The sequence below is a fragment of the Corvus hawaiiensis genome, unplaced genomic scaffold (assembly GCF_020740725.1).
Source record: "Corvus hawaiiensis isolate bCorHaw1 unplaced genomic scaffold, bCorHaw1.pri.cur scaffold_32_ctg1, whole genome shotgun sequence".
In the NCBI taxonomy this organism is placed as follows: Eukaryota; Metazoa; Chordata; class Aves; order Passeriformes; family Corvidae; genus Corvus; species Corvus hawaiiensis.
In genome coordinates, this window is record NW_025963366.1 from 4,674,249 (window position 1) to 4,699,667 (window position 25,419).

The following is a 25,419-nucleotide window of genomic DNA, read 5'->3' on the forward strand; positions in this document are numbered from 1 at the left end:
TGCACCTGGAAATTAGGATCAAAAAGGAGGCTGCGCCCCACAGCAATTGGAGACACGCCATGAGAAATGTCCCATGGCCTCTGCCTTTATTGCAATGAGACGACAGGACTCCTGTGTGTCTTTTCCAGACTAAACCTCGGGTGTTGTGAATTCTTTTCTGCACAGGGAGAGGCCCTAATCCTTTGGGGACCATTCTCAAGCTCTTCTCTGCTTTCTGACCCATCAAGAAGCCCCGGGTCCTTGCTGCTGCACGCATCTCCCACGGCTCTCTGCCGGCTGGCCGCCCAGCGGAGCTGCCAGCTCCGGCTGGCAGGGCCTCAGCGCCCTGTGCCCTGTGCCCTTTGGCCCCGCCGGCCGCGCCAGGCCCTGCCTGCTGCCCTGATGGTGGCACTCGTGGCCCCAGTGCTCTCCAAGGGCTTCTCCGGGGGCACCTTCCTGCGGCCTTTCAGTCCCTGCACGAGGCCCAGCCGAGACCTGCAGAGGGGCTGTTCCCAAGGGCCTGGAGGCACAGCCCCAGGGGCAGTGGCTTGCCACTGACAGAGGGTGGGCTTAGGCTGGAGATGTGCAAGAAATTCTGGCCTCGGAGGCTGGCGAGGCCCTGGCCCACGCTGCCCACAGAAGCTGTGGCTGCCCCATGGCTGGCAGTGTTCCAGGCCAGCTTGGACGGGGCTTGGAGCAACCTGGCCTAGTGGGAGGTGTCCCTGCCCTTGGCAGCAGGCTTGCAACAAGACGATTTTCAAGGAGCCTTCCAAGCCAAGGCCTTCTGTGATTCTGTGATCACAGATCACTTGGGGCAGCTGGCCTTCATTTCTGCTTAGAACCACTTCAGCACGGTAAATTGGGCTGAGTTCAAGGACACTGTTCACGAGCCCAGCTTGCCAGCGCCTGAGATTTACCAGTGCTCTGGGTCTGGCTGAGATCAATCAAGTCCTGCACGCTCCAGATTCTGGCATATTGTCGTTTCTTGAAGCAAGGACAAAGCAGCTTCTGGCCTTCCACTCCTAAATGCACTAACTGCAGAGCATGAGTAGATGTCCCAGCAGATTGCGACACTATACAAGGCTTGACTTGTGCAAAAAATAATATCATCTAGGTAATCTATCATGGAGATGTAATAAATAGATCTATTTTCTTAAAATCTTTCCAGACATAAATGCACTAAGAGCATTAATATGTGTCACAACAGATAGTGACACTAAATATGTGTTCTATGGTTATTATTTAAAACTGATGACCTACTCAACCCTTTCTAATTATTTTTTCGCATATTTCATCTAGATGATCATTTTATCATTTTCATTCTATTTTATCATAGAATAAGGATGTATTTGGTATCTTTTCTATTACTTAGATTAGTATATTGCTTTGTTTTATTATACTTTACTATTATATATGATCATTAATAAACTTTAGAGTATACGCTATGTATAAACAATATATATACATCTATGAAATAAAAATCTAGATTCTTATATAGACACAGTTTCAGGCCAGCTCCGACACAAGTCGGACCCAAAGGTGTCCCTTCCGGGGACAAGGAGTGTGGAGCTTTTAAAGGGGTACCCTTCCTTCTCGGACCAGGCTAAAAGAGCAGAGGAGGCTGCTGTTCTGCTAAGTTCTTTATTTCATAGTCTCATAGCTTTCTTGAAGGCCGAGTTCAAAGGGGGTTACATGATAAAGCCAAGCAGCAGCAGCAACAGCAGGCAAAACCCGCTTCTTCTATATCCTCTATATGCTCCATATATGCTTTTTCTTGCAGAAGGGTGGATTATATTTGTTAATTGACCAATAAGATTAACACATGATTCTGGTTTTTCTTTTCTTAACCTATCCTGGTCTAATTCTTACAATCGTAAGTCTTACACAAGTGTTACATAGGTATTACACAGATTTGCGTATACAGTTTCTATCAGTTCTTCTTGTTTATGTGAACACTCCATCTAAAAAATGTGAACAGTATAATTCTATCTATATTTTGTCGAAAGGAAAGAATTCCGTGAAAAGGTAACCCTGCTGCAGCAAGCACTGTGTTTAAGGTCTCTGCGACAGCTTTTTAATTCTTAAGGCACTTAGCATATATTTCTACTAAAAGTTAAAAAATCTATCTTTCTATTTCACTTTGCTGTGGCTTCTTGCGTCACAGCTTGTGCAAAGGTTTTAATTCAACCCCTGTGCTTTGGCTTCCCTCTGGGCCTGAGTCCAGAGGAGCTTTCACTCCAACAAAGGAGAGACACCGTCCATGGGCTGATGGCGGGCAAGCGGCGCTGATTGTTCCTCTTGGTCTTTTGTTCCGTTTCTGTTTCCTTTTTCTGTCCCACATTCCTGCTTCTTTCCTCCTCTAAGTTTTGGCCCTTGCCAAAGGCCGGGAACAATTGCACGTTACAGCTGGGCTTTGGTGGCTTTGGCCGTGCACGTAAGGCAGGCGCTCTGTTTGTGCGTGTCCTCAGGAGTGGCAAAGGTCATATGCAAGTAGGGCTTAGTGCAGATCTGGGTGACTTGTTTTGGAGATGGAAATGATACGAGGAGGTAGAATCAACCCTGCTGTGGCCCTGCACCTGCTGAGGCGGCAGGAGAGGCCGTGGGACCTGGGCCAGAGTCTTTGCACGCATCCTCTTCTCCTTGAAGGACCAGATTTGTACGACAGCTTGTTCTGCGCAGTGAAGGGCAGTGAGGCCGATGGCGCTAGAGAGGTGCAGGTGCTTTTCTGGGCCTCAGGGAAACAACATGGGGCCGAGAGGCCTCTGCTTCACTGCAGACGTCATTCTGTGCTTAGGCCTTGCTGCAGCCAGGGGCAAGAGAGCTGAGAGGCCCCGCTGATGTTTTTCTCAAGCAGCCCCTTCAATTCTTTGCTGACTTCAAGCAGCTGTGCAGCACATCTGGCATTCAGCGCAGTGAGCGAGCACTGCAGCACATTGCCCAGAGGTTGTGGAGTCTCCCTGAGCGCAGATAGTCAAGAACCATCTGAAGGCAACCCTTTGCAAGGCGCAGCGGGAAGACCCTGCTGGAGCAGCCCTGGCCAAGATGATCCCACCGGTGCTCCTTCCAAACGTTAACTCTTCTGGGATTTGGAGATCCGCATCTTTGCACAAGGTGAAGCTCTCAGAGGGAAAGTGGAGTCCAAGAAAGAGTTGGGGGCAGCCACAAGGCCTGGTGCTAATGGGAGTCTCTCTCACAAGGCCCCTGGCCACGGCCTCTTCAGCTCCATCAGCTTTGACTCCCCGAAAGTTCTTTTGCTCTAGAGGAAAGGTGTGGCAGCAATTCCCACTGCCTCTTGAGCAGTGCCCTCTCCACATTCTGCACGCTCAGGTCTGCGTCAGCTGCAGCCCAGGGAGCAGATTCTGCCCACAGAGCCCAGAGAACACAAAAGGGAATCAGAGTATTTCCTCTTGCGTGGTCCCCGATCTGGGTAGCCAACCTGGTCATCAGTGCATGCGGTGCTGAGGAGACTGTTGAGATGACACCGCTGCTGCTGCTGCTTCTGCTGGCAGAGTGCTGCTGCACAGCGTTTTCCCTTCCCTCTCTGTGTCCCACATTGTTCCCTCTTTTCCCCTGTACAATGAGGGGCTTCTCTGCGGCCAGCCGCCGGCCCCACAAGCACAGCTCTAAGGTGGAGAAGCTCTTTCAGTGCTCATCGTTCAGGGTTCGTGTGAACCGCTTTCGCAGATCCACGTACTCACTCATCGCCTGGGAGTGGGCAACGGGATCCATCACCAGGTGGTGGAAGAGATTGCACGTCTCGGCCATTTGCACCTCTGGGGGAACCCTGATCTCCCCAGGAAGGCTCCGGTTGCCCACGATGAAGTGGTTGAGGCATCTCACTTGCACGCAGAAGCGCAGGCCCTCGCTGATATCCACCAGTCGCCTGACAAAATCTCTCCTGCGCCACCGTGACACGGGGATGATGGACAGGAGGTGCATGACAATGGTCTTGATGGTGTAGGTGGAAAAGCCGGAGCCCAGCTGCAGACAGCTGAAGAACTGCAGGCATTTGAGGTGCAAGCTGTCAGGGGGGGCCCGCCTGGCGATGCACTTGAAGAACTTCATCTCTGCCACGGCGTAGCTCTCCGGCCATGTTGTGCTTGGCGTGCAGGCCTCCCTAGGCTGGCTGCTCACAAAGATGTCTGAGTCGCCTTGCCGCACCCCAAACAGCACCTCAATGCGGAAGCTTGCTGCGCCGTTGCTCACCTGGAATTGGCAGGAACGTCTGGAGGGCAGCAGCACTAAATGCCAATTGTGGGACTGAGGCAAAGCCGGCCAGATTGCTCTCACCAGTTGGTAGAACCAGCGGGCAGTTTTCCGCACGTCGAGGTAGGAGCCGGTGCACAGGGTGTGTAGGAGGCTGGCATCCTGATTGCTCCTCAGCACCTCCTGGGGCTGGTGCAGGAAGCACAGCATGTTCTCCCCCTGCTGCTCCCTGCTGCAGGTGCACTCCAGCTGCACGCGGACGCGGAAGTTCCTCCCGCGCCTCTGCCCCGCAGTGTCCAGCTCCAGCTGGAAGGAGTGGCCTCGGGGAGGATTCATGGCTACCAGCACACGGTACACAACATCCTGCTCACGGGGACTCCAACCTTCGAAGGCACTGCCCACCCCGATGGCTCGTTGCAGCACCGGGTAGAAACTGTTGCACAAGACGTGGCCAAAGTAAATGGCAAAATTGTCCATCAGGTCAGTTGTCCACTCACAGCCTTCCTGCAGGTCCTGTACAGGCCACTGGATGCGCTCCATTGCAATCCTTCCTATGTTATCTTCGCCCTCGTGCTCTTCTTCTTGGACTCCATTGGCAGCATCATTGTTGTTTTCTGCATTTGCAGCCTCACGGACAACTTCATTTCCAACATCGTCTTCTTCATTTGCAGCAACATTGCCGACTTCCTGTACATTGCCATCATCATTGTTGACTTCCTCGCGGTTGGCAGCATTGGCTTCTTCTTCTTCTTCATTTCCAACATCTTCTTCTTGGTTTGCAGCCGCATTTCTGACTTCCTCTTCATCGGCACCATCGTTTTCTTCTTCACGCTCCTCTCTCCTCAGGCTCCTTTTCCTCCAGATAAACTCTAGGGCCAAGAGAAGGAGCAGGAGCCCAGCAAAATCCCAGACCTGCCAGTGCTGCAAGGCAGACCACGGCAGGTCTCCCCAGGCCCCTCCACTCTGCCTCAGCATAAGCTGCTCCACCTCCCGCTCCAGAAGAATCCTCTCCACTTCCTGGTGCATCGCATGCACCTCCATGCTCAGACGCCTGGCCTCATGCAAAGCATCTCCCGCGGGCTGCGGGTACGGGATAAGGCTTTGCAAGAGCAAGAGCCAGAATAGCCAGTGACCCATGGTCTGCAGGAGGATGGAGAGAAGGCCTTGAGTGGGGCGGGGAGGGAGGCAGCTGCCACTGGGGGCAGCAGGGACGGCAATCACAGGCATCTGGGGCCGGGAAGGACAGGGCCCCAGACAGCTGGCAGGCAGCAAGGCCTGTCCCGCTGCCCCAGCAGCAGCAGCAGCGGCACCGTGCCCTGCCCAAGGCTCTCCCATATGAGGGGCTGTCCCTGCATGCGGGGGGACAAGCCAGCCTCGGGTGCAGCGTTTCCGCCCCGGCCCTCGTCCCCAGCCCAGCCTCCCCGCCACGTGTGCACTCACCGCTTGCCCAAGCAATACAGGGCCAGCGTTACCTGCTGGGGCCTTTTAGAGCTGCCCCCATTGTGACACGTCGCCCGGCATGTCACAGGGGTCACAGCACAGCACAGCCAGGCCAGCACCACCCTTTGTCCCCAGCCCAGCTCAGGCGCTCAGAGTGGCCCTGGTGTACTGGTTAAGGCTGCTTTGGAGTGAATCTTCTGGGAAGAACTCCCCTTGCTCTTCCTTTGGTCTTTCTTATCAGCTGCTCCCCACTGGCAATCTCCTAGATATCCATGCTGGAAGGCACCCTTGACTCCACACTGCTTGAGCTACACTTGAAGCTCTGAGTGGTCGAGGTTGAAAAAGACCCTGAAGATCACACAGTCCAACCGCAAACTTAACACTGCCTACTCCACTGATCAGCCAGCTCCCCAAATGCCACATGCACGTGACTTTTAAACCTTGCTGAGGGTGCTGACGCCGCCATTTCTGCTAGGCAGCCTGTTCCCAAGCTTGAGGTGCTCTTTATTGAGGGAATAGTTCCTGGAGATCCAATCTAAAGCTCCCGTGGCACAACTTGAGCTCATTTCCTCTGGTCCAAATACGCTTTGTTGCCCGGGCTAGTAGAAGGGAGGTTGCAGCTGGCTACAAGCTCCCTTCAGGGACCATCTGCACCGTGTCAGGAGCTTGCGCTGTGAAACCAGCTCCTCCCAGAAGAGAGAAAGGTGATGCTTTTGCTCTGTCGTTCCCGTCATCCAGTGGCAGCAAATGGCTTGTCGGTGGGCAGAAGAGTTTTGGGCTGCCAGGAAGCGTTTCCATGTTGACGCAGTCCTCGCCTTAATTGTGTCTGCCCTCGTGGGGGAGACTTTTTAGAGCCTTTGCCAGGAGTCAGAGACAAACAGGACCTTTGGCTTTCTCAGCCTTCAGATAGTTGTTTATTAAGTCTTATCAGGAAAGTACAAGCCACTGACGTGACCCAGACATAGCATGAAGCAGAGAATGCAGCAAAAGCCAAATTATCAAGATTTCGCAGCCCGTTGAAAGGTAAATTACCCAATGAAAACTTACAACGCAAGGTCTTTTCACTTCTCTACCACTGTCTAATAAATCACCTAGTCATGCTGGCAGGAACTGAGGAATTCCCTGTCAAATCATCCCAGACCACTTCTGCCGCAGAATATGGAGTAGATGGAGAAGAAGAAGAAGGTCTGGAGAACAATAACAATCCTCCATGTGGATGTTTTCTGCTTTTATCTACTTCCTATACTAATAACCGCAAAACCTCTAAATTTTTCACCCTGTGACAATCTTACATAGTATTCTGTCACCTAATTCACACCATTGTAGATTCTAATTCTTCCCAGAGGCTAGGCAATTTTCTCCATGGCCGAAGGTCAAAGACAATGTTGTCCACGGGGGTAGAACCCTTCAAAAGAGGCAGAGAAGTATTCTCTGTATTCTGGCTTCCCACACCATGTGGGGAGAAGCTTTCTGCCAAATCCATCAAGCAAGGCAATCCGTGCCCTTCCAAGCAGAAGGAAAAATGGGAATTTGCCTTGAAGAAAATGTCAGGGTTTGGAGTGCAAGTCAGTGCTGGAATGTGCCAGCATGTCCGTGTGGACTTTGCTAAGCTGCAAGGCCAGGCTGTGAAGACGGGATCCCTGCAGCCAAGAAATGCCCTCTTGCTCTGGGGCCTTCCATGGCACCAGCAGCACAAGGGAGAGCCCTTCCTTGGCCTTTGCCTTCAGCAAGGCCCCACTTTGGGCAAAGCCTGAATTCCCTAAGGAAGCAGCTCCCATTTCCACTGCCCGCCCTGAAGGATGCCAGAGGACACACAAGCTCAGCAAGGTGCTAATGCAATACAGCTTGGGCTGCAGTTTCTGCCCTTGTATCTCTGGAGCCTTGCAGGGGAAGGCTGCGTGCCTTGGTGCGACTTTCAGCAGCTCTCCTTGCTGACAGCAACTGGGCAGCCCAAGGCTCTTTGCTCTCTGCCCAGGCAAGAGCAGAAAGAAGCCTTCCTCTGCCTTTGTAGGCCCCCGAGACGAGCAAGGACAATGAGTGTGCAGAGAAGAGGCCAGCAGCACTGCACAGCAGCTTCTCTCCTAAATGGCAGCAAACTCAAAGACTCATGCTATGCTTTGGGGTTTGGCTTGTGTTTTGTTTGGAGCTATTTCCCCCCAGGAAAACCTGTGGCATTTGCCAAGTTGCCCACGTGCATTTGAGTGGTGCGCTCTGGCTGCTGCCTAGATGGCTCTCCAAATGGTGCCTTTGGCCCTCTCTTTCCTCTGTTACCGTGGCTCATTTCAAGGGCTTGATGGGTAACACCCTTTCTCTTTTCTCACCTTGTGCTCAAGAGCTGGGAGAGCCGCCGACCCCCCTGGCCTGCCCCAGCTTGAGCCTAAAAGGCTTCTGCAGCAGGGGAACGGGGCGTGGGGCCAATGGCTCAGCTGCCAGCACCGCTGCTAGCCAACGTGGAAGGCTCATCTGTACGGCTGCAGTCAGCTCACAGCTGCCAGCATCTGGGCTGTGTCCTGCCCCACCTTTGTCCTGCCATCAAGGCGGAAGACACAAACCTGAGACACTGACAAGCCCGCCTTGTCCGCCATGTCCCCAGGTGCCACATCCACACATTCCTTAAGTGCCTGCAGGCATGGCAATCGCCCCAATTCCGTGGGCAGCCTGTGCCAGTGCTTGACAACCCTTTCAGAGGAGAGCCTTTGCCCTAATACCCAATCTAAAGCACTCCTGGCACAACTTGAGGCCATTTCCTCTTGTCCTGTCCCTTGTTCCCTGCGAGCAGAGCCTGACCTGCATTAGCTCCACCCTCCTGTCTGGGAGTTGCAGGAAGTGAGAAGGTTCCTCTCTGATCCTGCCCTTCTCCAGTGTCAGCCCCTGCAGCTCCCTCAGCCCCTGCTCATCAGACTTCTTCTCCAGCCTCTTGGCCAGCTCCCTTCCCTTCCCTTCCCTTCTCTGCACACACTCCAGCCTCTCAAGGTCATGCTTGAGGGGAGGGGCCCAAAACTCATCCCAAGACTCCAGGAAACTTAGAGCTGCTCCACTGAACTCTCCAAAGAGAGCAAGGGCGAGTGATGCTGACATTTCTCCCGGCTACTCAGGGAATATCTTGCCTGCCTCTTCACGCTGCCTGTCTGCTTTATACCAGAGCCCCTCCACGAAATCTGCCTTGTTGGCCTTCGCCCATGAATACTCAACCCCATCAGCACCAGCATGAAGCTCGAGACAGTTGGAACCCTCCCTTACACAGACACCGACCCCAGCAGCTCTCCTTCCTTGCCTGTCCCTTCTGAAGGCTTTCTAGCCATCGGCTACAGCGCTCCAGTGTGGGACTCATCCCACCATGGCTCTGGCATGGCAACCATGTCCCGCTTTTCCCAACCTGCAACCATTCCCAGCGGCTGCACTTTGTTGTCCATGCTGCATGAAGTGGCGAGGAAGCACTTCAGTTGAGCTCTTGATCTCGCTACCTTTTTGGAGGGGGATGAAAGGAAGAAGAGAAACTTGTCTTGACACACAGACCGCATGAATGTGCTTGTCGATAGGGCCAGGGACTCACAGCTAGGGAAGGCACAAAAGAAGTTCTCCCTTCTAGAAAATGTTACCGATTGGCACGCACTGTTGCTCAGCCAAGGCCGTGTGAAATTCCTGAACTTAGAGAAGAAGAACAAAGGCTTAAGAGAGTTAAGAATAGTGTTTGGTTCTATATGTGTATCTAAAGAAACCAGAGGGTGCATATTAGAGGGGGCCATAGAGACGGCGATTTGGGAAGTCTGTACCTTCCGAGTACCTCAGGCAACGGGGGAAGGAAGAGGGTGATGCACCTGGAAATTAGGATCAAAAAGGAGGCTGCGCCCCACAGCAATTGGAGACGCCATGAGAAATGTCCCATGGCCTCTGCCTTTATTGCAATGAGACGACAGGACTCCTGTGTGTCTTTTCCAGACTAAACCTCGGGTGTTGTGAATTTTTTTCTGCACAGGGAGAGGCCCTAATCCTTTGGGGACCATTCTCAAGCTCTTCTCTGCTTTCTGACCCATCAAGAAGCCCCGGGTCCTTGCTGCTGCACGCATCTCCCACGGCTCTCTGCCGGCTGGCCGCCCACCGGAGCTGCCAGCTCCGGCTGGCAGGGCCTCAGCGCCCTGTGCCCTGTGCCCTTTGGCCCCGCCGGCCGCGCCAGGCCCTGCCTGCTGCCCTGATGGTGGCACTCGTGGCCCCAGTGCTCTCCAAGGGCTTCTCCGGGGGCACCTTCCTGCGGCCTTTCAGTCCCTGCACGAGGCCCAGCTGAGACCTGCAGAGGGGCTGTTCCCAAGGGCCTGGAGGCACAGCCCCAGGGGCAGTGGCTTGCCACTGACAGAGAGTGGGCTTAGGCTGGAGATGTGCAAGAAATTCTGGCCTCGGAGGCTGGCGAGGCCCTGGCCCACGCTGCCCACAGAAGCTGTGGCTGCCCCATGGCTGGCAGTGTTCCAGGCCAGCTTGGACGGGGCTTGGAGCAACCTGGCCTAGTGGGAGGTGTCCCTGCCCTTGGCAGCAGGCTTGCAACAAGACGATTTTCAAGGAGCCTTCCAAGCCAAGGCCTTCTGTGATTCTGTGATCACAGATCACTTGGGGCAGCTGGCCTTCATTTCTGCTTAGAACCACTTCAGCACGGTAAATTGGGCTGAGTTCAAGGACACTGTTCACGAGCCCAGCTTGCCAGCGCCTGAGATTTACCAGTGCTCTGGGTCTGGCTGAGATCAATCAAGTCTTGCACGCTCCAGATTCTGGCATATTGTCGTTTCTTGAAGCAAGGACAAAGCAGCTTCTGGCCTTCCACTCCTAAATGCACTAACTGCAGAGCATGAGTAGATGTCCCAGCAGATAGCGACACTATACAAGGCTTGACTTGTGCAAAAAATAATATCATCTAGGTAATCTATCATAGAGATGTAATAAATAGATCTATTTTCTTAAAATCTTTCCAGACATAAATGCACTAAGAGCATTAATATGTGTCACAACAGATAGTGACACTAAATATGTGTTCTATGGTTATTATTTAAAACTGATGACCTACTCAACCCTTTCTAATTATTTTTTCGCATATTTCATCTAGATGATCATTTTATCATTTTCATTCTATTTTATCATAGAATAAGGATGTATTTGGTATCTTTTCTATTACTTAGATTAGTATATTGCTTTGTTTTATTATACTTTACTATTATATATGATCATTAATAAACTTTAGAGTATACGCTATGTATAAACAATATATATACATCTATGAAATAAAAATCTAGATTCTTATATAGACACAGTTTCAGGCCAGCTCCGACACAAGTTGGACCCAAAGGTGTCCCTTCCGGGGACAAGGAGTGTGGAGCTTTTAAAGGGGTACCCTTCCTTCTCGGACCAGGCTAAAAGAGCAGAGGAGGCTGCTGTTCTGCTAAGTTCTTTATTTCATAGTCTCATAGCTTTCTTGAAGGCCGAGTTCAAAGGGGGTTACATGATAAAGCCAAGCAGCAGCAGCAACAGCAGGCAAAACCCGCTTCTTCTATATCCTCTATATGCTCCATATATGCTTTTTCTTGCAGAAGGGTGGATTATATTTGTTAATTGACCAATAAGATTAACACATGATTCTGGTTTTTCTTTTCTTAACCTATCCTGGTCTAATTCTTACAATCGTAAGTCTTACACAAGTGTTACATAGGTATTACACAGATTTGCGTATACAGTTTCTATCAGTTCTTCTTGTTTATGTGAACACTCCATCTAAAAAATGTGAACAGTATAATTCTATCTATATTTTGTCGAAAGGAAAGAATTCCGTGAAAAGGTAACCCTGCTGCAGCAAGCACTGTGTTTAAGGTCTCTGTGACAGCTTTTAAATTCTTAAGGCACTTAGCATATATTTCTACTAAAAGTTAAAAAATCTATCTTTCTATTTCACTTTGCTGTGGCTTCTTGCATCACAGCTTGTGCAAAGGTTTTAATTCAACCCCTGTGCTTTGGCTTCCCTCTGGGCCTGAGTCCAGAGGAGCTTTCACTCCAACAAAGGAGAGACACCGTCCATGGGCTGATGGCGGGCAAGCGGCGCTGATTGTTCCTCTTGGTCTTTTGTTGCCTGTTTCTGTTTCCTTTTTCTGTCCCACGTTCCTGCTTCTTTCCTCCTTTAAGTTTTGGCCCTTGCCAAAGGCCGGGAACAATTGCACGTTACAGCTGGGCTTTGGTGGCTTTGGCCACCAAAAAGGCCTCCAAAAAAACAGAGGCAGGCGCTCTGTTTGTGCGTGTCCTCAGGAGTGGCAAAGGTCATATGCAAGTAGGGCTTAGTGCAGATCTGGGTGACTTGTTTTGGAGATGGAAATGATACGAGGAGGTAGAATCAACCCTGCTGTGGCCCTGCACCTGCTGAGGCGGCAGGAGAGGCCGTGGGACCTGGGCCAGAGTCTTTGCACGCATCCTCTTCTCCTAGAAGGACCAGATTTGTACGACAGCTTGTTCTGCGCAGTGAAGGGCAGTGAGGCCGATGGCGCTAGAGAGGTGCAGGTGCTCTTCTGGGCCTCAGGGAAACAACATGGGGCCGAGAGGCCTCTGCTTCACTGCAGACGTCATTCTGTGCTTAGGCCTTGCTGCAGCCAGGGGCAAGAGAGCTGAGAGGCCCCGCTGATGTTTTTCTCAAGCAGCCCCTTCAATTCTTTGCTGACTTCAAGCAGCTGTGCAGCACATCTGGCATTCAGCGCAGTGAGCGAGCACTGCAGCACATTGCCCAGAGGTTGTGGAGTCTCCCTGAGCGCAGATAGTCAAGAACCATCTGAAGGCAACCCTTTGCAAGGCGCAGCGGGAAGACCCTGCTGGAGCAGCCCTGGCCAAGATGATCCCACCGGTGCTCCTTCCAAACGTTAACTCTTCTGGGATTTGGAGATCCGCATCTTTGCACAAGGTGAAGCTCTCAGAGGGAAAGTGGAGTCCAAGAAAGAGTTGGGGGCAGCCACAAGGCCTGGTGCTAATGGGAGTCTCTCTCACAAGGCCCCTGGCCACGGCCTCTTCAGCTCCATCAGCTTTGACTCCCCGAAAGTTCTTTTGCTCTAGAGGAAAGGTGTGGCAGCAATTCCCACTGCCTCTTGAGCAGTGCCCTCTCCACATTCTGCACGCTCAGGTCTGCGTCAGCTGCAGCCCAGGGAGCAGATTCTGCCCACAGAGCCCAGAGAACACAAAAGGGAATCGGAGTATTTCCTCTTGCGTGGTCCCCGATCTGGGTAGCCAACCTGGTCATCAGTGCATGCGGTGCTGAGGAGACTGTTGAGATGACACCGCTGCTGCTGCTGCTTCTGCTGGCAGAGTGCTGCTGCACAGCGTTTTCCCTTCCCTCTCTGTGTCCCACATTGTTCCCTCTTTTCCCCTGTACAATGAGGGGCTTCTCTGCGGCCAGCTGCCGGCCCCACAAGCACAGCTCTAAGGTGGAGAAGCTCTTTCAGTGCTCATCGTTCAGGGTTCGTGTGAACCGCTTTCGCAGATCCACGTACTCACTCATCGCCTGGGAGTGGGCAACGGGATCCATCACCAGGTGGTGGAAGAGATTGCACGTCTCGGCCATTTGCACCTCTGGGGGAACCCTGATCTCCCCAGGAAGGCTCCGGTTGCCCACGATGAAGTGGTTGAGGCATCTCACTTGCACGCAGAAGCGCAGGCCCTCGCTGATATCCACCAGTCGCCTGACAAAATCTCTCCTGCGCCACCGTGACACGGGGATGATGGACAGGAGGTGCATGACAATGGTCTTGATGGTGTAGGTGGAAAAGCCGGAGCCCAGCTGCAGACAGCTGAAGAACTGCAGGCATTTGAGGTGCAAGCTGTCAGGGGGGGCCTGCCTGGCGATGCACTTGAAGAACTTCATCTCTGCCACGGCGTAGCTCTCCGGCCATGTTGTGCTTGGCGTGCAGGCCTCCCTAGGCTGGCTGCTCACAAAGATGTCTGAGTCGCCTTGCCGCACCCCAAACAGCACCTCAATGCGGAAGCTTGCTGCGCCGTTGCTCACCTGGAATTGGCAGGAGCGTCTGGAGGGCAGCAGCACTAAATGCCAATTGTGGGACTGAGGCAAAGCCGGCCAGATTGCTCTCACCAGTTGGTAGAACCAGCGGGCAGTTTTCTGCACGTCGAGGTAGGAGCCGGTGCACAGGGTGTGTAGGAGGCTGGCATCCTGATTGCTCCTCAGCACCTCCTGGGGCTGGTGCAGGAAGCACAGCATGTTCTCCCCCTGCTGCTCCCTGCTGCAGGTGCACTCCAGCTGCACGCGGACGCGGAAGTTCCTCCCGCGCCTCTGCCCCGCAGTGTCCAGCTCCAGCTGGAAGGAGTGGCCTCGGGGAGGATTCATGGCTACCAGCACACGGTACACAACATCCTGCTCATGGGGACTCCAACCTTCGAAGGCACTGCCCACCCCGATGGCTCGTTGCAGCACCGGGTAGAAACTGTTGCACAAGACGTGGCCAAAGTAAATGGCAAAATTGTCCATCAGGTCAGTTGTCCACTCACAGCCTTCCTGCAGGTCCTGTACAGGCCACTGGATGCGCTCCATTGCAATCCTTCCTATGTTATCTTCGCCCTCGTGCTCTTCTTCTTGGACTCCATTGGCAGCATCATTGTTGTTTTCTGCATTTGCAGCCTCACGGACAACTTCATTTCCAACATCGTCTTCTTCATTTGCAGCAACATTGCCGACTTCCTGTACATTGCCATCATCATTGTTGACTTCCTCGCGGTTGGCAGCATTGGCTTCTTCTTCTTCTTCATTTCCAACATCTTCTTCTTGGTTTGCAGCCGCATTTCTGACTTCCTCTTCATCGGCACCATCGTTTTTTTCTTCACGCTCCTCTCTCCTCAGGCTCCTTTTCCTCCAGATAAACTCTAGGGCCAAGAGAAGGAGCAGGAGCCCAGCAAAATCCCAGACCTGCCAGTGCTGCAAGGCAGACCACGGCAGGTCTCCCCAGGCCCCTCCACTCTGCCTCAGCATAAGCTGCTCCACCTCCCGCTCCAGAAGAATCCTCTCCACTTCCTGGTGCATCGCATGCACCTCCATGCTCAGACGCCTGGCCTCATGCAAAGCATCTCCCGCGGGCTGCGGGTACGGGATAAGGCTTTGCAAGAGCAAGAGCCAGAATAGCCAGTGACCCATGGTCTGCAGGAGGATGGAGAGAAGGCCTTGAGTGGGGCGGGGAGGGAGGCAGCTGCCACTGGGGGCAGCAGGGACGGCAATCACAGGCATCTGGGGCCGGGAAGGACAGGGCCCCAGACAGCTGGCAGGCAGCAAGGCCTGTCCCGCTGCCCCAGCAGCAGCAGCAGCGGCACCGTGCCCTGCCCAAGGCTCTCCCATATGAGGGGCTGTCCCTGCATGCGGGGGGACAAGCCAGCCTCGGGTGCAGCGTTTCCGCCCCGGCCCTCGTCCCCAGCCCAGCCTCCCCGCCACGTGTGCACTCACCGCTTGCCCAAGCAATACAGGGCCAGCGTTACCTGCTGGGGCCTTTTAGAGCTGCCCCCATTGTGACACGTCGCCCGGCATGTCACAGGGGTCACAGCACAGCACAGCCAGGCCAGCACCACCCTTTGTCCCCAGCCCAGCTCAGGCGCTCAGAGTGGCCCTGGTGTACTGGTTAAGGCTGCTTTGGAGTGAATCTTCTGGGAAGAACTCCCCTTGCTCTTCCTTTGGTCTTTCTTATCAGCTGCTCCCCACTGGCAATCTCCTAGATATCCATGCTGGAAGGCACCCTTGACTCCACACTGCTTGAGCTACACTTGAAGCTCTGAGTGGTCGAGGTTGAAAAAGACCCTGAAGATCACACAGTCCAACCGCAAACTTAACACTGCCTACTCCACTGATCAGCCAGCTCCCCAAATGCCACATGCACGTGACTTTTAAACCTTGCTGAGGGTGCTGACGCCGCCATTTCTGCTAGGCAGCCTGTTCCCAAGCTTGAGGTGCTCTTTATTGAGGGAATAGTTCCTGGAGATCCAATCTAAAGCTCCCGTGGCACAACTTGAGCTCATTTCCTCTGGTCCAAATACGCTTTGTTGCCCGGGCTAATAGAAGGGAGGTTGCAGCTGGCTACAAGCTCCCTTCAGGGACCATCTGCACCGTGTCAGGAGCTTGCGCTGTGAAACCAGCTCCTCCCAGAAGAGAGAAAGGTGATGCTTTTGCTCTGTCGTTCCCGTCATCCAGTGGCAGCAAATGGCTTGTCGGTGGGCAGAAGAGTTTTGGGCTGCCAGGAAGCGTTTCCATGTTGACGCAGTCCTCGCCTTAATTGTGTCTGCCCTCGTGGGGGAGACTTTTTAGAGCCTTTGCCAGGAGTCAGAGACAAACAGGACCTTTGGCTTTCTCAGCCTTCAGATAGTTGTTTATTAAGTCTTATCAGGAAAGTACAAGCCACTGACGTGACCCAGACATAGCATGAAGCAGAGAATGCAGCAAAAGCCAAATTATCAAGATTTCGCAGCCCGTTGAAAGGTAAATTACCCAATGAAAACTTACAACGCAAGGTCTTTTCACTTCTCTACCACTGTCTAATAAATCACCTAGTCATGCTGGCAGGAACTGAGGAATTCCCTGTCAAATCATCCCAGACCACTTCTGCCGCAGAATATGGAGTAGATGGAGAAGAAGAAGAAGGTCTGGAGAACAATAACAATCCTCCATGTGGATGTTTTCTGCTTTTATCTACTTCCTATACTAATAACCGCAAAACCTCTAAATTTTTCACCCTGTGACAATCTTACATAGTATTCTGTCACCTAATTCACACCATTGTAGATTCTAATTCTTCCCAGAGGCTAGGCAATTTTCTCCATGGCCGAAGGTCAAAGACAATGTTGTCCACGGGGGTAGAACCCTTCAAAAGAGGCAGAGAAGTATTCTCTGTATTCTGGCTTCCCACACCATGTGGGGAGAAGCTTTCTGCCAAATCCATCAAGCAAGGCAATCCGTGCCCTTCCAAGCAGAAGGAAAAATGGGAATTTGCCTTGAAGAAAATGTCAGGGTTTGGAGTGCAAGTCAGTGCTGGAATGTGCCAGCATGTCCGTGTGGACTTTGCTAAGCTGCAAGGCCAGGCTGTGAAGACGGGATCCCTGCAGCCAAGAAATGCCCTCTTGCTCTGGGGCCTTCCATGGCACCAGCAGCACAAGGGAGAGCCCTTCCTTGGCCTTTGCCTTCAGCAAGGCCCCACTTTGGGCAAAGCCTGAATTCCCTAAGGAAGCAGCTCCCATTTCCACTGCCCGCCCTGAAGGATGCCAGAGGACACACAAGCTCAGCAAGGTGCTAATGCAATACAGCTTGGGCTGCAGCTTTCTGCCCTTGTATCTCTGGAGCCTTGCAGGGGAAGGCTGCGTGCCTTGGTGCGACTTTCAGCAGCTCTCCTTGCTGACAGCAACTGGGCAGCCCAAGGCTCTTTGCTCTCTGCCCAGGCAAGAGCAGAAAGAAGCCTTCCTCTGCCTTTGTAGGCCCCCGAGACGAGCAAGGACAATGAGTGTGCAGAGAAGAGGCCAGCAGCACTGCACAGCAGCTTCTCTCCTAAATGGCAGCAAACTCAAAGACTCATGCTATGCTTTGGGGTTTGGCTTGTGTTTTGTTTGGAGCTATTTCCCCCCAGGAAAACCTGTGGCATTTGCCAAGTTGCCCACGTGCATTTGAGTGGTGCGCTCTGGCTGCTGCCTAGATGGCTCTCCAAATGGTGCCTTTGGCCCTCTCTTTCCTCTGTTACCGTGGCTCATTTCAAGGGCTTGATGGGTAACACCCTTTCTCTTTTCTCACCTTGTGCTCAAGAGCTGGGAGAGCCGCCGACCCCCCTGGCCTGCCCCAGCTTGAGCCTAAAAGGCTTCTGCAGCAGGGGAACGGGGCGTGGGGCCAATGGCTCAGCTGCCAGCACCGCTGCTAGCCAACGTGGAAGGCTCATCTGTACGGCTGCAGTCAGCTCACAGCTGCCAGCATCTGGGCTGTGTCCTGCCCCACCTTTGTCCTGCCATCAAGGCGGAAGACACAAACCTGAGACACTGACAAGCCCGCCTTGTCCGCCATGTCCCCAGGTGCCACATCCACACATTCCTTAAGTGCCTGCAGGCATGGCAATCGCCCCAATTCCGTGGGCAGCCTGTGCCAGTGCTTGACAACCCTTTCAGAGGAGACCCTTTGCCCTAATACCCAATCTAAAGCACTCCTGGCACAACTTGAGGCCATTTCCTCTTGTCCTGTCCCTTGTTCCCTGCGAGCAGAGCCTGACCTGCATTAGCTCCACCCTCCTGTCTGGGAGTTGCAGGAAGTGAGAAGGTTCCTCTCTGATCCTGCCCTTCTCCAGTGTCAGCCCCTGCAGCTCCCTCAGCCCCTGCTCATCAGACTTCTTCTCCAGCCTCTTGGCCAGCTCCCTTCCCTTCCCTTCCCTTCTCTGCACACACTCCAGCCTCTCAAGGTCATGCTTGAGGGGAGGGGCCCAAAACTCATCCCAAGACTCCAGGAAACTTAGAGCTGCTCCACTGAACTCTCCAAAGAGAGCAAGGGCGAGTGATGCTGACATTTCTCCCGGCTACTCAGGGAATATCTTGCCTGCCTCTTCACGCTGCCTGTCTGCTTTATACCAGAGCCCCTCCACGAAATCTGCCTTGTTGGCCTTCGCCCATGAATACTCAACCCCATCAGCACCAGCATGAAGCTCGAGACAGTTGGAACCCTCCCTTACACAGACACCGACCCCAGCAGCTCTCCTTCCTTGCCTGTCCCTTCTGAAGGCTTTCTAGCCATCGGCTACAGCGCTCCAGTGTGGGACTCATCCCACCATGGCTCTGGCATGGCAACCATGTCCCGCTTTTCCCAACCTGCAACCATTCCCAGCGGCTGCACTTTGTTGTCCATGCTGCATGAAGTGGCGAGGAAGCACTTCAGTTGAGCTCTTGATCTCGCTACCTTTTTGGAGGGGGATGAAAGGAAGAAGAGAAACTTGTCTTGACACACAGACCGCATGAATGTGCTTGTCGATAGGGCCAGGGACTCACAGCTAGGGAAGGCACAAAAGAAGTTCTCCCTTCTAGAAAATGTTACCGATTGGCACGCACTGTTGCTCAGCCAAGGCCGTGTGAAATTCCTGAACTTAGAGAAGAAGAACAAAGGCTTAAGAGAGTTAAGAATAGTGTTTGGTTCTATATGTGTATCTAAAGAAACCAGAGGGTGCATATTAGAGGGGGCCATAGAGACGGCGATTTGGGAAGTCTGTACCTTCCGAGTACCTCAGGCAACGGGGGAAGGAAGAGGGTGATGCACCTGGAAATTAGGATCAAAAAGGAGGCTGCGCCCCACAGCAATTGGAGACACGCCATGAGAAATGTCCCATGGCCTCTGTCTTTATTGCAATGAGACGACAGGACTCCTGTGTGTCTTTTCCAGACTAAACCTCGGGTGTTGTGAATTTTTTTCTGCACAGGGAGAGGCCCTAATCCTTTGGGGACCATTCTCAAGCTCTTCTCTGCTTTCTGACCCATCAAGAAGCCCCGGGTCCTTGCTGCTGCACGCATCTCCCACGGCTCTCTGCCGGCTGGCCGCCCACCGGAGCTGCCACCTCCGGCTGGCAGGGCCTCAGCGCCCTGTGCCCTGTGCCCTTTGGCCCCGCCGGCCGCGCCAGGCCCTGCCTGCTGCCCTGATGGTGGCACTCGTGGCCCCAGTGCTCTCCAAGGGCTTCTCCGGGGGCACCTTCCTGCGGCCTTTCAGTCCCTGCACGAGGCCCAGCTGAGACCTGCAGAGGGGCTGTTCCCAAGGGCCTGGAGGCACAGCCCCAGGGGCAGTGGCTTGCCACTGACAGAGAGTGGGCTTAGGCTGGAGATGTGCAAGAAATTCTGGCCTCGGAGGCTGGCGAGGCCCTGGCCCACGCTGCCCACAGAAGCTGTGGCTGCCCCATGGCTGGCAGTGTTCCAGGCCAGCTTGGACGGGGCTTGGAGCAACCTGGCCTAGTGGGAGGTGTCCCTGCCCTTGGCAGCAGGCTTGCAACAAGACGATTTTCAAGGAGCCTTCCAAGCCAAGGCCTTCTGTGATTCTGTGATCACAGATCACTTGGGGCAGCTGGCCTTCATTTCTGCTTAGAACCACTTCAGCACGGTAAATTGGGCTGAGTTCAAGGACACTGTTCACGAGCCCAGCTTGCCAGCGCCTGAGATTTACCAGTGCTCTGGGTCTGGCTGAGATCAATCAAGTCTTGCACGCTCCAGATTCTGGCATATTGTCGTTTCTTGAAGCAAGGACAAAGCAGCTTCTGGCCTTCCACTCCTAAATGCACTAACTGCAGAGCATGAGTAGATGTCCCAGCAGATAGCGACACTATACAAGGCTTGACTTGTGCAAAAAATAATATCATCTAGGTAATCTATCATAGAGATGTAATAAATAGATCTATTTTCTTAAAATCTTTCCAGACATAAATGCACTAAGAGCATTAATATGTGTCACAACAGATAGTGACACTAAATATGTGTTCTATGGTTATTATTTAAAACTGATGACCTACTCAACCCTTTCTAATTATTTTTTCGCATATTTCATCTAGATGATCATTTTATCATTTTCATTCTATTTTATCATAGAATAAGGATGTATTTGGTATCTTTTCTATTACTTAGATTAGTATATTGCTTTGTTTTATTATACTTTACTATTATATATGATCATTAATAAACTTTAGAGTATACGCTATGTATAAACAATATATATACATCTATGAAATAAAAATCTAGATTCTTATATAGACACAGTTTCAGGCCAGCTCCGACACAAGTTGGACCCAAAGGTGTCCCTTCCGGGGACAAGGAGTGTGGAGCTTTTAAAGGGGTACCCTTCCTTCTCGGACCAGGCTAAAAGAGCAGAGGAGGCTGCTGTTCTGCTAAGTTCTTTATTTCATAGTCTCATAGCTTTCTTGAAGGCCGAGTTCAAAGGGGGTTACATGATAAAGCCAAGCAGCAGCAGCAACAGCAGGCAAAACCCGCTTCTTCTATATCCTCTATATGCTCCATATATGCTTTTTCTTGCAGAAGGGTGGATTATATTTGTTAATTGACCAATAAGATTAACACATGATTCTGGTTTTTCTTTTCTTAACCTATCCTGGTCTAATTCTTACAATCGTAAGTCTTACACAAGTGTTACATAGGTATTACACAGATTTGCGTATACAGTTTCTATCAGTTCTTCTTGTTTATGTGAACACTCCATCTAAAAAATGTGAACAGTATAATTCTATCTATATTTTGTCGAAAGGAAAGAATTCCGTGAAAAGGTAACCCTGCTGCAGCAAGCACTGTGTTTAAGGTCTCTGTGACAGCTTTTTAATTCTTAAGGCACTTAGCATATATTTCTACTAAAAGTTAAAAAATCTATCTTTCTATTTCACTTTGCTGTGGCTTCTTGCATCACAGCTTGTGCAAAGGTTTTAATTCAACCCCTGTGCTTTGGCTTCCCTCTGGGCCTGAGTCCAGAGGAGCTTTCACTCCAACAAAGGAGAGACACCGTCCATGGGCTGATGGCGGGCAAGCGGCGCTGATTGTTCCTCTTGGTCTTTTGTTGCCTGTTTCTGTTTCCTTTTTCTGTCCCACGTTCCTGCTTCTTTCCTCCTTTAAGTTTTGGCCCTTGCCAAAGGCCGGGAACAATTGCACGTTACAGCTGGGCTTTGGTGGCTTTGGCCACCAAAAAGGCCTCCAAAAAAACAGAGGCAGGCGCTCTGTTTGTGCGTGTCCTCAGGAGTGGCAAAGGTCATATGCAAGTAGGGCTTAGTGCAGATCTGGGTGACTTGTTTTGGAGATGGAAATGATATGAGGAGGTAGAATCAACCCTGCTGTGGCCCTGCACCTGCTGAGGCGGCAGGAGAGGCCGTGGGACCTGGGCCAGAGTCTTTGCACGCATCCTCTTCTCCTTGAAGGACCAGATTTGTACGACAGCTTGTTCTGCGCAGTGAAGGGCAGTGAGGCCGATGGCGCTAGAGAGGTGCAGGTGCTCTTCTGGGCCTCAGGGAAACAACATGGGGCCGAGAGGCCTCTGCTTCACTGCAGACGTCATTCTGTGCTTAGGCCTTGCTGCAGCCAGGGGCAAGAGAGCTGAGAGGCCCCGCTGATGTTTTTCTCAAGCAGCCCCTTCAATTCTTTGCTGACTTCAAGCAGCTGTGCAGCACATCTGGCATTCAGCGCAGTGAGCGAGCACTGCAGCACATTGCCCAGAGGTTGTGGAGTCTCCCTGAGCGCAGATAGTCAAGAACCATCTGAAGGCAACCCTTTGCAAGGCGCAGCGGGAAGACCCTGCTGGAGCAGCCCTGGCCAAGATGATCCCACCGGTGCTCCTTCCAAACGTTAACTCTTCTGGGATTTGGAGATCCGCATCTTTGCACAAGGTGAAGCTCTCAGAGGGAAAGTGGAGTCCAAGAAAGAGTTGGGGGCAGCCACAAGGCCTGGTGCTAATGGGAGTCTCTCTCACAAGGCCCCTGGCCACGGCCTCTTCAGCTCCATCAGCTTTGACTCCCCGAAAGTTCTTTTGCTCTAGAGGAAAGGTGTGGCAGCAATTCCCACTGCCTCTTGAGCAGTGCCCTCTCCACATTCTGCACGCTCAGGTCTGCGTCAGCTGCAGCCCAGGGAGCAGATTCTGCCCACAGAGCCCAGAGAACACAAAAGGGAATCGGAGTATTTCCTCTTGCGTGGTCTCCGATCTGGGTAGCCAACCTGGTCATCAGTGCATGCGGTGCTGAGGAGACTGTTGAGATGACACCGCTGCTGCTGCTGCTTCTGCTGGCAGAGTGCTGCTGCACAGCGTTTTCCCTTCCCTCTCTGTGTCCCACATTGTTCCCTCTTTTCCCCTGTACAATGAGGGGCTTCTCTGCGGCCAGCTGCCGGCCCCACAAGCACAGCTCTAAGGTGGAGAAGCTCTTTCAGTGCTCATCGTTCAGGGTTCGTGTGAACCGCTTTCGCAGATCCACGTACTCACTCATCGCCTGGGAGTGGGCAACGGGATCCATCACCAGGTGGTGGAAGAGATTGCACGTCTCGGCCATTTGCACCTCTGGGGGAACCCTGATCTCCCCAGGAAGGCTCCGGTTGCCCACGATGAAGTGGTTGAGGCATCTCACTTGCACGCAGAAGCGCAGGCCCTCGCTGATATCCACCAGTCGCCTGACAAAATCTCTCCTGCGCCACCGTGACACGGGGATGATGGACAGGAGGTGCATGACAATGGTCTTGATGGTGTAGGTGGAAAAGCCGGAGCCCAGCTGCAGACAGCTGAAGAACTGCAGGCATTTGAGGTGCAAGCTGTCAGGGGGGGCCTGCCTGGCGATGCACTTGAAGAACTTCATCTCTGCCACGGCGTAGCTCTCCGGCCATGTTGTACTTGGCGTGCAGGCCTCCCTAGGCTGGCTGCTCACAAAGATGTCTGAGTCGCCTTGCCGCACCCCAAACAGCACCTCAATGCGGAAGCTTGCTGCGCCGTTGCTCACCTGGAATTGGCAGGAGCGTCTGGAGGGCAGCAGCACTAAATGCCAATTGTGGGACTGAGGCAAAGCCGGCCAGATTGCTCTCACCAGTTGGTAGAACCAGCGGGCAGTTTTCTGCACGTCGAGGTAGGAGCCGGTGCACAGGGTGTGTAGGAGGCTGGCATCCTGATTGCTCCTCAGCACCTCCTGGGGCTGGTGCAGGAAGCACAGCATGTTCTCCCCCTGCTGCTCCCTGCTGCAGGTGCACTCCAGCTGCACGCGGACGCGGAAGTTCCTCCCGCGCCTCTGCCCCGCAGTGTCCAGCTCCAGCTGGAAGGAGTGGCCTCGGGGAGGATTCATGGCTACCAGCACACGGTACACAACATCCTGCTCACGGGGACTCCAACCTTCGAAGGCACTGCCCACCCCGATGGCTCGTTGCAGCACCGGGTAGAAACTGTTGCACAAGACGTGGCCAAAGTAAATGGCAAAATTGTCCATCAGGTCAGTTGTCCACTCACAGCCTTCCTGCAGGTCCTGTACAGGCCACTGGATGCGCTCCATTGCAATCCTTCCTATGTTATCTTCGCCCTCGTGCTCTTCTTCTTGGACTCCATTGGCAGCATCATTGTTGTTTTCTGCATTTGCAGCCTCACGGACAACTTCATTTCCAACATCGTCTTCTTCATTTGCAGCAACATTGCCGACTTCCTGTACATTGCCATCATCATTGTTGACTTCCTCGCGGTTGGCAGCATTGGCTTCTTCTTCTTCTTCATTTCCAACATCTTCTTCTTGGTTTGCAGCCGCATTTCTGACTTCCTCTTCATCGGCACCATCGTTTTCTTCTTCACGCTCCTCTCTCCTCAGGCTCCTTTTCCTCCAGATAAACTCTAGGGCCAAGAGAAGGAGCAGGAGCCCAGCAAAATCCCAGACCTGCCAGTGCTGCAAGGCAGACCACGGCAGGTCTCCCCAGGCCCCTCCACTCTGCCTCAGCATAAGCTGCTCCACCTCCCGCTCCAGAAGAATCCTCTCCACTTCCTGGTGCATCGCATGCACCTCCATGCTCAGACGCCTGGCCTCATGCAAAGCATCTCCCGCGGGCTGCGGGTACGGGATAAGGCTTTGCAAGAGCAAGAGCCAGAATAGCCAGTGACCCATGGTCTGCAGGAGGATGGAGAGAAGGCCTTGAGTGGGGCGGGGAGGGAGGCAGCTGCCACTGGGGGCAGCAGGGACGGCAATCACAGGCATCTGGGGCCGGGAAGGACAGGGCCCCAGACAGCTGGCAGGCAGCAAGGCCTGTCCCGCTGCCCCAGCAGCAGCAGCAGCGGCACCGTGCCCTGCCCAAGGCTCTCCCATATGAGGGGCTGTCCCTGCATGCGGGGGGACAAGCCAGCCTCGGGTGCAGCGTTTCCGCCCCGGCCCTCGTCCCCAGCCCAGCCTCCCCGCCACGTGTGCACTCACCACTTGCCCAAGCAATACAGGGCCAGCGTTACCTGCTGGGGCCTTTTAGAGCTGCCCCCATTGTGACACGTCGCCCGGCATGTCACAGGGGTCACAGCACAGCACAGCCAGGCCAGCACCACCCTTTGTCCCCAGCCCAGCTCAGGCGCTCAGAGTGGCCCTGGTGTACTGGTTAAGGCTGCTTTGGAGTGAATCTTCTGGGAAGAACTCCCCTTGCTCTTCCTTTGGTCTTTCTTATCAGCTGCTCCCCACTGGCAATCTCCTAGATATCCATGCTGGAAGGCACCCTTGACTCCACACTGCTTGAGCTACACTTGAAGCTCTGAGTGGTCGAGGTTGAAAAAGACCCTGAAGATCACACAGTCCAACCGCAAACTTAACACTGCCTACTCCACTGATCAGCCAGCTCCCCAAATGCCACATGCACGTGACTTTTAAACCTTGCTGAGGGTGCTGACGCCGCCATTTCTGCTAGGCAGCCTGTTCCCAAGCTTGAGGTGCTCTTTATTGAGGGAATAGTTCCTGGAGATCCAATCTAAAGCTCCCGTGGCACAACTTGAGCTCATTTCCTCTGGTCCAAATACGCTTTGTTGCCCGGGCTAATAGAAGGGAGGTTGCAGCTGGCTACAAGCTCCCTTCAGGGACCATCTGCACCGTGTCAGGAGCTTGCGCTGTGAAACCAGCTCCTCCCAGAAGAGAGAAAGGTGATGCTTTTGCTCTGTCGTTCCCGTCATCCAGTGGCAGCAAATGGCTTGTCGGTGGGCAGAAGAGTTTTGGGCTGCCAGGAAGCGTTTCCATGTTGACGCAGTCCTCGCCTTAATTGTGTCTGCCCTCGTGGGGGAGACTTTTTAGAGCCTTTGCCAGGAGTCAGAGACAAACAGGA

The 25,419-nt window shown here is 53.1% G+C and overlaps 2 protein-coding genes across 2 annotated transcripts; both read right to left on the minus strand.

Moving 5' to 3' along the window:
- Window positions 1-13,117: 13,117 nt before the first annotated feature.
- On the minus strand, window positions 13,118-14,071 carry LOC125321006 (inositol 1,4,5-trisphosphate receptor-interacting protein-like 1; the record flags this gene model as incomplete). The annotated part of the gene is made up of 1 exon (XM_048293441.1): window positions 13,118-14,071. A coding segment is annotated over one exon (954 nt), but the record flags the coding sequence as incomplete, so codon positions are not given.
- An 8,557-nt stretch (window positions 14,072-22,628) lies between these two features.
- Window positions 22,629-23,123, minus strand: LOC125321007 (inositol 1,4,5-trisphosphate receptor-interacting protein-like 1; the record flags this gene model as incomplete). The annotated part of the gene is made up of 1 exon (XM_048293442.1): window positions 22,629-23,123. A coding segment is annotated over one exon (495 nt), but the record flags the coding sequence as incomplete, so codon positions are not given.
- Between the last annotated feature and the right edge of the window lie 2,296 nt (window positions 23,124-25,419).